The sequence below is a fragment of the Orcinus orca genome, chromosome 8, assembly GCF_937001465.1.
Source record: "Orcinus orca chromosome 8, mOrcOrc1.1, whole genome shotgun sequence".
Taxonomy (NCBI): Eukaryota; Metazoa; Chordata; class Mammalia; order Artiodactyla; family Delphinidae; genus Orcinus; species Orcinus orca.
In genome coordinates, this window is record NC_064566.1 from 93,725,453 (window position 1) to 93,738,131 (window position 12,679).

The 12,679-nt window shown below is 37.4% G+C and overlaps 1 protein-coding gene across 6 annotated transcripts in view; it reads right to left on the reverse strand.

Annotated features, from left to right (window-relative positions):
• Positions 1-12,679, reverse strand: part of SIK3 (SIK family kinase 3) — a 247,015-nt gene that overhangs the window by 74,123 nt on the left and 160,213 nt on the right. For all 6 annotated transcript variants that reach the window (XR_007479035.1, XR_007479036.1, XM_033434545.2 and 3 more), the window contains exon 4: positions 922-1,083. Coding sequence is in view for 4 of the 6 variants with exons in the window: in XM_033434545.2 (XP_033290436.1) it covers positions 922-1,083 (162 nt within the window). In the remaining 2 variants the exon portion in view is untranslated. The remainder of the gene's footprint in view (positions 1-921; positions 1,084-12,679) is intronic.

Here is a 12,679-nt window from a genome sequence, read left to right on the forward strand (position 1 = left end):
AGGCTAGGTGACATTCCGAGGATGTAAAAGTAGAGCCTGGCAAGTGAGCAGTTATGTACACAAAAGACACTGTCAGAAGAATCAACAACCTACAAGGGTTCACATAGGTACTTTGACCTATAATATAATATATATTTGAACTCTCAGTTCCCACCCAGTTAAGGAGGGAATCTTCAGAATTGCTTCTTACCTAGGCTTTTCAAGACAGTTATATTCTAGCTAAAGTTCTGTTTTCTATATGAGATTCCAGTCCTTTTTTATCTGGAAGACGAGGGACATACAGTGCAATACCAAAAACTGTCAGAAAAACAAAAATGGTTTATTTTCATATTTATAGTTTCTATATAAACTGCAGTCACTTTCTTCTATCAATAGGTGGTGAGCTTGTATTGGTTAGGCAAATGCTGACAGTTTACTAAAATTGAAGTATGAGTAGAGTGAGGCAGTGAAAAGTGCTTTTTTAGGCACTGTCAGATGAGCAGATGAATGAAATTTGAGGATAAAAAGAGATGGACTGCCTTTAAACCACTGTAAGATCTATTCTTCTTAAATGATCATAAAACCACAGTCTTAAGAATAAGCATGCTCTATATCAGCAGTGACACAAATCAACCTTCTCAAGTGAAGGTGAGAAGGCACACAATTTTATCAGTTTTTTTTTTTTACTAATTTATTCTATATTTTATTCCTTATTCAAAAATTACTTTTTCTTCTTTCTTCCCAACCCAGTTGCATCCCAAACTACATAAAAAAATAGCATCAATGTATTTTGAAAGCTTAGTAATTTTCAAGCCACACACACACAAAAATCCTTTTTATAATACTTCTTTCTGAATAGATAAAACAGATAATCCCTTGCTTTAAGAACCTTGAAGGAAAAGCTGCTTCACTCCTATTTCACATCCTCAGCATACTTCTCACCTGCTATTTTGATATTCAGATTGGCATCCAGTAGCAAATTTTCAGCTTTTAGATCACGATGAACAATATTCCGACAGTGACAAAAATAGACAGCTGCGACAATCTGTTTGAACTTCCGACGGGCCTCCTTTTCTGCCATTCTGCCATGGGCCACCAGGTGGTCTGCGGCGAAGAAGAATACCGTCAGTTCTTGTTTAGGGACAGTGGTATAATTTCAAGAGGTAGACAGAAGGAGTGATACAAGTGGGCCCAGCAAATGAATGAGTCAAAGAAGTAAAACAAACAAATGGAAAACAATACACTTACAGTCCTGATTTGTATCTATAAAAATTCATTAGTAATGAGCACCCAAACTTCGTTAAGTATAAATCCCATTACACATACATATGCATAAGAATACACTCGCCCTACCATAAGGAAGGAAGAGCTGTGAGGGATGCACATAATGGTTTTCTTCAAGGATCGTAACACTCAACACCTTCCTGTGCATAGCTCCGTTGCAAAAGATTATACAGCAAACATGCACATGAAGATACACAGCAAACATGCACATGAAGATAAGTATCAGCAATATTTCCTGTGCTAAAGGGTGAGTCAAAAAGCAGAGTCACAATAATCAATCACTTTAGGAAAGAATAGACAGAAATTAGTCATTGCTGAGAGGGGAAAACCTGCTTTATATAGGATTCTGTTTAGGCTAATATCTCTTCTGCTTTCTCAAAGGTTTACAATTTGACATAAAAATGTACTTACTTGGTGACTATTATCTGGAATGCACAGTAATATGCATCTTTACATTTGCATTTACTGTGCTTACCAAATATTTTTAAAACTATGTTATTAATTTTTACAGATAACATCAATAGAAAACCATGTGAGTTTCTACCACTTTAAATGAAATAATTTCATTGGCTATGTCACTAACTAAGGTATAACAAAAGAATTTACATGTGATAAACTTTGTAATTCTATAAATCAGGCTATCCTCTATATTTAAAAAGGAATTGATTGACATATAATCAATGTCATAAGTTCTATAACACTTTTCTAATAGTGGAAGTACGGTTATATTGAACCAATGACATACATATCTTTAACCCAGTTCTTCATCTGACAGCATATACGGATCACGACAGCTGATGGCATCAGAAATGTCAGTGACACAGTTTGCTCTGTTTGAAATCTGTAATAGCTCATCAGCACTATCCTTAAATCAACTGATCTAGCTGGAAAAAAGACACATTTGCCATCATAAGCAACCTGAGATAGTGGGAAAGTGGAAAATTAGACAATATAAGTGTATTATTTTTTGTTTTTTAATAGTACTTTCAGTAACACTACCCAATTGTTTTGGCACCATCTCCATCCCCCATGGGACAAGTCAGGTGAATCTTTTCTTCATCACAAAGAAGAACTTTGAGATAAAACATATGCACCAGTAATGACTGACAAGATTAACAGTTTAGGACACGAAATGGAGTGGGGATGGTTTGAAGAAGGGGGCAAAATGACAATCCACCCACATATCAGATTTTCAAATAATTCAAAGTACATTCTGACCACAATGGACATTAAACTTTGGAGACCAAATACATTAGTAATTTTAACAACAATCTTATAAGTAGTTTATTTAAATTATTAAGAAAGACCCCTCAAAGGAGTTGTTATAATTGTTAGAGTTATCAATGACCCACACATAAGATCTTTGAAGCATTTCCCTCAAAAACAATCATTATTATGGCCAAGATCACCAATTTGGTAGAAAGAAAGAGAAAATAAGAAGTCTTTAGCTTAGATGTTAAAAGGACTAGGATACAGCTTTCTACAGGAGTTTAGAGGTGGTGATAAGTGAGCTCACACTCTGGTATGTTTAGGCTTCTGGTGAGATCTGTCAAATGAATTTCAAACAACACAAGGTCCCCAACTAGGGACAGGGAGTGAATACAAGCTGTTGAAGAACTGGATGTCCATCAGATGTGGACACCATGCTCCACTTGAAGAGGCCATTCTCTCTAACAGTACCTGCTCCTTTGACCCACTATTTCTCTTCACCCAAGGCCTTTATTCTAATAATGTGCTTTAGCTGCTAAACCTTGTCTAATTAAAGAGTTTTGAAGAGACAGCTATTCTTGAGAAATACAAAAATAAACCCTTATGAAGGTTTACCCTCAGAAGCTCATTTGGCCAAGCCACCCATTAATTAAAATGCCCAGGAGACATTCATCTGGCAGTAAATACTAATTACCAGAACACATCAAAGAGCTTCTTAAATACAACAGAATGATTAATTTAGCAATTTCCAAAATAAGTGATTTTCTTTTATTAAAAAAACCTCTTTGTATTTTCTAAGTACTTTGTTTTCCTAAAATGATTGGAAAGTTCTCAAAAATGTTACATAGGCCAGGAGCTGGTAGAATGCAGCCTAGTTCTGTTTTATCTCTACAATGACACATCGGTTGTCCTTGGATGAATCATTTATACTGCCAATATTGCCACCTCTTGATCTGCTAAACAGAAATAAATTCTGTTACATGCTATGGCCAAAGAAAGTATAGCATATTTGGGAATAAACTTGTACTTTGACTAAGAGTTAACATATATGACATAATTTTAACTTTCAAAGACATTTAAAAAGCTATTTTTTAAAAAGGTCCACTCATTACTACACAAATACTATTTCAGCATTTGGTTAATAGATCATAAGGATCTTTGTTCAGGATTCTGTAATGCTTGAAAGTGATTATTATTATACACCAATTGTACTGTTACACGGTTCTGGTTACAAGGTATTTGTGATAGCACACTGGGTAAAATGGCTTAAACTATATAGTACTTTCCATAAAGATACCTACAGTATCCCTACAGCTAAGAATATAAAGAAGATACACAATTTACTTTTTTAAAAAATGTGTTGCCTGCAAACGTCAGATGTTTCTTACTAGCCATTGTGTTTGATGTTTAAGTTCTTTCTTCTTTGGGAACGTTGTGCTCTTCCCCACATACAGGACCTTCATACTGGCTCAATGTCATTCAGACTTTAGCCTCTGCTTTTATTTTTGCCCATCTTATTACCACCACCACCACCCCCCACCCCCGCCTCCAGCCCCTGTTAGTTTGCTTTCAGTGTAAACCTACAGGGTCTAGTGGGTGTGCCAGGAAGCCAGCAGCCTGCAGCGGTTTTTGGTCCCTGCTGAAATTGCCTTTCAGCTGCCTGCTGACAAATGGCTGCTTTATGTTCATGTGTGCTCCATAGGCAGGCAGCAAAAATTCTTCAAGTTCAAATATGACATTTAACTTTCAGCGAAGAAACCCAGAGCAGCAGTAGCCCAGCCTGGACTTAACACAAAGTCACAGCATTTGAATACATACTGGGGTAATTTCAGAAGGCAAATGAAACAAATAGCTCCCAAGCCACTCAACATTCAAAGTAAAATACATTCTGCAACTTGTCAGGATAAACCCACTTGCAAGGAACTCTAAAGAGTTGTTCTGCTTCTTCTGGACAGTTTAGTGAGCTAGTTCTCCGAAATACTGGGCAAGATGCCACCCATACCTCCAGTCCCAAACACCCCACCCTGCAACCATGACCCCAGCCCCCCATCCACACCCCTGAGTCTAGCCAATCTTCACTCCATCACAGTAAGTCCCTTTTCACCATCAATTAACTACTACTCTATTTAGTTGCCATTATACCTCTGGGGCAAATTTAAAGTTTTTCTCTATCACAGCTTCAACCATTTCAACCCAGACAAGGATGAGGTGACTCTCAATTAAAAGGAGAAAACGGTTCTCCTGTTTTCAAGTTCTTATCAAAAGTGAGGAGCCTGTGAAATAAAAACAAAACAAAACAACAACAAAAGAAAAAAGTAAGGAGTCTAAGTTCTCTTTCTCACTTTCCAATCACCATAAATAACTTGGCACTGGATTTCTGTAATCTTTTTTATCTGCTCTTCCTCACAAAATCAAAAGTAGTTACTGACACTAAGGGATTTATATACCTCACGAGGAGTATATCATTAGAAGCGGAGGGAATGAATTCTGAAGTTTCAAAAGTCTTAGAGCACCAGCGTTTACAAAGTTTGCTTCAGAGTTCACTGCTTTTTCCACAGTGAATTGCTTCAAATTCACTGTTTGTAATTTTGTCCCAATCTGACTCAGGAAGAAATATCTTGTGGTACAGTTAGATTCTAACCTTTCAAAGAGCAAAAATACACATAAGGCAGTCTTAACGTCCCTAGACCAGCCTTGCTGGAGTGTCAGAGGCATGCCACTAATGGGGTAGCGGTGGGAAGCCAACATTTCTTAAAATAAGTCACTTTCCCACTATAAACAGACAGTGTCTCCATTTGTCTGCTAAGTCTACAACATCTAAGATCCAAAACACTAGCTGAAAATGAACATACCCTGATAGCAGGTCAAGCAACAGGGCAGAAACTTTTCATTTTACATGATGAAGAAATAACCCAGTCTAGAATGGGAAAAAGGCGGCTCATGTGCTAAGCTTAGGTGGCTACCTGGAAAGATTTCTGCCAATTCCAAGCTAACCACAGCTAGCAGTTCTTTGCTTTGCCACTCAGTTCTATCATTTCTTCTTTCTACACTCATGGAAACGACTTCCTGTTTATCAAACAAATGCTTCTTTCCAAAAGAGTCAGGGCGAGGCCAAGATAACTCAGCTTCCTGGGAGAAGGTTAACAAGAGTGCACTCAAATGTCACACTGTCCCTAACCCTCGGAGGCCCCAAGCTGCCAAGGACTAGAGGAAGAGGGCTTGTTATTTGGTTTTCCTTGCCAAGATTCCAGCTACCTCATACCAGGCCTCTTTACTTGTTGCTGCTGATGGTTACCATCTCTTTTCTTCATCCTTCCAGTGGTCCAGGCCAAAAACCTTGCTGTCACCTTTCATTCTCTTTCTTTCATACCCCACATCCAATCCATCAGCAGATTTTATAAACTCTGCTGTCAAAATACATCCAGAATTCAACTATTCCTCACCCTTATCCCCACCCCACTCTAGTGCCACCAACCTAGTCCAATAGCCATTATCTCCCTCCTGGTTTACTGCAGTAACCTTAGAATAAACTCCTAACCAGTATCCCTGATTCTGCCCTTGGCTCACTGCGATCTACTCTCAAAATGACAGCCCAGATAAGAAGTCTTTTTTTTTTTTGAAATAATTACAGATTCACAGGAAGCTGCAGAGATAGTACAGAGAGATCCCATGTACCCTTCACCCAGTTTCCCCCAATAGTTAAATCTTACATAATTACAGAATAATATCAAAACCCAGAACCTGACATGGGTAGAATATGTGTATACTCCTATGTCATTTTATCACATGTATAGATTTGTGGAACTACCACTGCAATCAAAATACAGAATTATTTGGAGTTACTCATTACTGAGTATTCTTGCAGGCATAAAAACAAAATGTCCACTATTACTTTTTTCTGTCTATCCCAAATATTGAACTTTTTCCTTCAGGGCTCTGAGAAAACACAATTTCTTTCTGATTCACTTACAGTCACAAGATATGCTTTAGTTCTAAAAGTTTTAAGCTAGAACTATTTCTATTTTTTTCCTATGCCTTCTTACTCATACAAAAGAGCTTTGCATGTGACGGATGCTTAATAATTACAGATTAACTCAGGGAATATCCACCAGAGGAAAGACTATATACATATTTTTGTACTCTTCATCTTGCCACTAACAAAGTTTGTAAACTAAGCATGGTTTATGTTAAGGCTTTATAAAAAACAAACATGCTATTCTTTTGATACAAAGTCTGTTTACATTAATGTATAAAGGAGGATTTGTTTTCTTATAGTTTCTTAAAAAAATACTTCTAGACTAAGTATAAGCCCAGGTAGCCTATGAAATAGGATCCCGTATATTCTTAAAGGCCTTTCAAGAATGTTATTCAGACTTCTCAGATATAGTGCAAATGTTTCTCGTGCTACACCAGTATACTAGCAAAGGTGGGTTAGCTAATTTTGTAATACAGAGATTTTTCCCTGATTCCTAGTATAATTGCAGGTTCCAAATCCAGCCCATTCTTTCTCTGAAGCTTTCCCTAACCTACTCATCTACTCTAGAAGAACTGGTCCATAATTTGTATCTAATGGCATTTAGCATATACACCTCTGTAACATCAGTGAACAACTGTATTACAGTTGTTTCTTAACATGTGTATCTCCCTCTCCAGACCAGGGATTCTTAGTCCATGGATGGGTTTCCACCCACGAATCCTGTAAGGTAAAGGAAAATATGGATAGTGTGCTTCCATTTGTGTAGTAAGGAAGAGGAAATACAAATTTGTATGTGGGTGTATGTATGTATATTTAATTTATATATTCTAAAGGAAGTAATATTAAGTGAGAAACTTCTTAAAATGGTTACTTATCAGGGAATGGAAAAGGGGTGGAAGCTAGAATTTCCTGAATGTACCCTTTTTTTACAGTTTTAGTCCTGAAAACATGTAATGTCTTAAATAACTTACACAATTCAGAATTGAGTCAAAGAGAAGAAAAATTTCTAAAAATTGAAAGCAAATTGGAAAAAAAAAAGAACGTAACTCTGAGTTAAGTTGTGACATAACCAGAAAATAATTTTTTTAAGTGACAATTGAACACAGTATTTTGCCTATGCATCTTTAATGGGCTATATCCTGAGGACAAAAAGAACCAGCAGTCTCTTTAATATTTGTAATAATATTGGTATTACTTTGAGTCAGTCTTGCCCTCACTCTCATGTAATTACATTAAAGTCATTTGAAACCACAAATTTTCAGCATAAGAGAAATGAGACATAAATACATAATATTCAGGAAGTAGAAACACTGAAATCTTAAATTTCAATTGGAATGTTAGTACAAACTTGTATTTTACTTTTCTCTCTATAAAACCCACACATTTGCTACCTCTGCGCCCTAAACAGGCCTCTAAGCAATGACAACCCAGTAGTAATATAAGCATCCCTAGGGGACAGGCTGAAGGAACCAGAGCTCCCAGGAGAAATGTTTGATTCCAGGTCTGAGACAGGATGTGTTCAAGATAAGCCTGGAACATCTTACCTAAAAGCAAGGAAGCTATTAAAGACTAATGGGATCAGGGACTTCCCTGGTAGCGCAGTGGTTAAGAATCCACCTGCCAGTGCAGGGGACACGGTTCGAGCCCTGGTCCAGGAAGATCCCACGTGCCTCTGCGCAACTAAGCCCATGCGCCACAACTACTGAGCCTGCGGTCTAGAGCCTGCGAGCCACAACTACTGTGCCTGAGTGCCACAACTACTGAGCCCGCACACCTAAAGCCCATGCTCCAACAACAAGAGAAGCCACCGCAATGAGAAGGCTGCGCACCACAACGAAGAGTAGCCCCCGATTGCCCCAACTAGAGAAAGCCCACGTGCAGCAACAAAGACCCAAGGCAGCCAAAAATAAATTAATTTTTAAAAAAAGAAAGAAAGAGGGCTTCCCTGGTGGCGCAGTGGTTGAGAGTCCTCCTGCCGATGCAGGGGACACAAGTTCGTGCCCCGGTCTGGGAAGATCCCACATGCCACAGAGCGGCTCAGTCTGTGAGCCATGGCTGCTGAGCCTGTGCGTCCAGAGCCTGTGCTCCGCAACGGGAGAGGCCACAACAGTGAGAGGCCAGCGTACCGCAAAAAAAAAAAAAAAAAAGAAAGAAAGAAAGAAAGAAAGAAAGCTATGTGCAAATACACAGCTTTAAAAAAAAAGACTATTGGGATCATGTCAAAAGAACACAGGAGTCAACTTAAAGAGGCTTCCGCTAGCTAAGTGGAGTAATTTGAGCATCAAAAGAGTAATAACTCAATGGACTGAAACACTTCAAACATGTTAAAATCTGTAAGTTCATAATGATATTACAAAATAAACAAATAAAATCAACTTCATTGGTCACCACTGGTGATTGCTAGGGTACCAGTTCATTACTCTGAAATTTAATACATAATGAAAAAGAATCACGCATTTATTTTGCCTTTATTGCAGTTTCTAAATAGTTTACAGGCAAAGTTCTTTACAGAAGAATTAGAGCTAATAAATGCAGAAAGAATGAGAGAATTAAAAAATCACCATTTTGCAACTTCTAATGAAGTAATGTATTATTAGGCAACTAAATAAGAGTGGCTAAAACATTTGATCAAAAGTGGATGAGAAACTTTATAAAAACTTTATGAAACTTTATACATCACTAAAAGTGGTGAAATCGGACATTATACAAATCCTGAAATGATGCAACAGTTAGACTATGATGTATTCCTCTCCCCGACGCCACCAAGGTGACCCTTATTTAACCAAACCACTTTACAATAGAAATAGTGAGCCAGAGACAACATGCTGAATGATGCAATAAGGATCCAAATCCAGAATGTGGGAAATTTTACAAGATGATCCAGTTTCTTCAACAAATAAATGGCATAGAAAAAAAAAAAAAACAAAAAACGTGTGTGATGGCAGGAGAGAGAAGGGGTTGTTATAAAGCATAAAAAATTTAAGATACTTATCAACTCTGGACTTCGTTGCATCATGATATGAATAAACTATAAATAGATGTTTTGAGACAACTGGAGAAAGCTACGAAACATGGCCTGCCTATTAGTTAATTTTGTTGGGTTTAAGAATGGTATTATAGACTTTAGTTGATTATGAAGGATTAGCTGATACTGGATTTACTCTCCCACTTTAACCAACTATAAAATTTGGACTGTTTGCAGACATTGGGCAATAACCAACAAAAGGTTATGATTCTTCAGAGAGAGAAAGCACAAGAGTTGAGTCCCATATTCACCCCAAACCACAACCTATGAAAACAGATCAGAGTTAGGGGCTGGTAAGGCAGTTAGAATTTGGGTGGCAGGAGAGCAGAGAAGGAGAGAGAAGCAGAGGAGGAACATCAAAAGTTACAAAAGAAATTCTGATGAGGTCTTGGCCAACTCTCAAATTGCATATGAGCAAAAGCAAGACTATAAAAGGCCTAGCATTAGAAAGTTGCTGGGAGGATGAAAGCTAAAGAGAAAATTTTAGAGATTATACAGTGCACAGGGGATGCTGGTGTTCAGATACAGCTTACAAGGCAAGACCTTGGTGAATATTCTACATATTCAGTGGAGAGCCCAGAGGACAACACCCTGGGAGTAAGGGCTGTGCCATGGGAGTAAGGGCAAAACTAAAACAGAACCAACATGACAATGCCTAAAACTAATAAGCCTCAGCATGATCAAGTTGATCCATCATAATTCAACCTCCTGCCAGCACAACTCAACATTGTAGAAGATAACATAATCCAGAGTCTTTATAACGTGTCACTCTTAATACCCAGTATACAATAAAAAAAATTACTAGACATGGGAAGAAGTAGGAAAAGTGACCAATAATCAAGAGTTTAATGTCAACAGAAGCAGAACCAAAGATGACTTGGATATTGGAGTTGGCAGGCAAGGACTTCAAAAATGACTGTGATTAATACGTTAAAGAAAACACAGGGAAAGATGTACAAAAAGGATAAGATGGAACACGTCAAAGGAGAATCAGTCTCTAAAATATATATAATTTATAGGGACTCCCCTGGTGGCGCAGTGGTTTAAAGAATCTGCCTGCCAATGCAGGGAACACGGGTTCGAGCCCTGGTCCGGGAAGATCCCACATGCCACGGAGCAACTAAGCCCGTGTACCACAACTACTGAGCCTGTACTCTAAAGCCCGAGAGCCACAACTACTGAGCCCGCATGCCACAACTACTGCAGTCCATGCGGCTAGAGCCCGTGCTCCACAACAAGAGAAGCCACCGCAATGAGAAGCCTGTGCACCGCAACGAAGAGTAGCCCCCACTTGCCGCAACTAGAGAAAGCCCGTGCGCAGCAACAAAGACCCAACACAGCCAAAAATAAATAAATAAAATAAAAAAATTTTTAAAAAGTAAAAAATATATAATTTATAAACATATTCTAAAATGGCAAAACACCCGAAATTGAGAACTTATTGGATAGGTTCAACAGCTGGCACAGCAAAAGACAGGATTAGTGACCTTGAAATAAATATTATTGTTAAGTTTTAAAAAATCCTTATATGCAAGAGAAAATATTAAGTGTTTAGATGTGAAATGATATGATTTCTTGATTTGCTTTAAAATACTTCTAACCAAAAAAAAGTTGGGGGAAAGGATGAAACAAAACCAGCAAAATATTAATAACTATCAAAACTAGGAGATGAGTACATCAGAGTTTATTATACTATTCTCTTTCCTCTTACATATATTTGAAAATGCCTATAAAAAGAAGTTTTTAAAAATGGAATCTATCATTTGCACACCTATTTTCATAACAGCATTATGTGCAATCGCCAAAAGGTAGAAACAACCCATGTATCTATCCATCCACAGATGGATTTAAAAATGTAGTATGTACACACAATGGAACATTACTCAGCTTTAAAAAAGAAGGAAATTCTGACACATGCAAACAACATGGATGAACCTTGAGGACTTTATGCTAAGTAAAATAAGCCAGTTGCAACAGGACAAATACCGTATGATTTCACTTTTATGAGGTACCTAGAGTAGTCAAACTGAGAGAAAGAACATAGAATGGTAGCTGCCAAGGGATGCGAGAAAGGTGAATGGGGAGTTGTTATTTAGTGGGTACAGAGTTTCAGTTTTGCAAGATGAAAAGAGTTCTGTAGATGGATGGTGGTGATAATGCGAAATAATTAACACCACTGAACTATATACTTAAGAACAGTTACAACAGTAAATTTTATGTTATGTGTATTTTGCCACAGTTTTTTTAAAACAACAAAATCTCTCTCTCTCTCTCTGTCCCTCTCCCCCTCCCTACCCCACATGCACACACACACAGACACCAGCCCAGAAAATATCTTCAGGATATCAAAGTTTGAAGGCACACTGAAATAAAATGAACTAATTCCAAAAAATGAGCTAAAAATCTCTTTATATGTCAAATATTTTAAAATATTATGACTAAAATATCTTTATTTTTCTAGAAGTTTCACTTTGTCAGAAAAGACTTCATTTTCCAAAGACTTCATTTTCATTTAAAAAAAAAACAGTTCAGAAAACCCTCAGAAAAAATATTAATACAGGAGCCAGGTAAAAATATTCCTTTTGCTCATTCTCTGGGGCATTTATTTTTACATCATGATAGAACCAACAGGATGGTCAGACAACAACCATGAACAGATATCTGGCAGTAAAGTGAGGTCATCGAACTGTAAGTTTCCAAGCACTAAGCACAGGTGGCTTCCTCATATACCTTGGGCAGGTTACAAACATAAATGCTAAAGTCATGTCTGCTATTGAGAAAATAAAACCAAAAAATGAAGAATAATGAATGGGAAATTAATTAGGGAAGGAGATGGAAGTAAACTTTTAATTGAGGATGACTGAATGAGATTCAGTGATACAGTTATTTGCTTCTGTCAGTAAAGCCTTAGAAAACAGCTAGTTCTTGTAGCCAAAGGGAGTAAATAATTTAGTGAGAAAACAGTATTTTAGTTATAAAAATATATAGAATGTCGTGAGGATTAAATAAGAAAAGCATGTTACAACAACAACAAAAGCACCACCCAAAACACAGTAGTGTGTTCAAATAAACAAATGTGATAGTGTTCTCAAACATTTAGGAAGTTGAAAGATAACATATGTAACACTTAACACAATATCTGGTACAGGATGGTTATACAGTTTAGTCTTTCCCATTCTCTGCTCTGTAAGTGAGTCTGAGGGTCC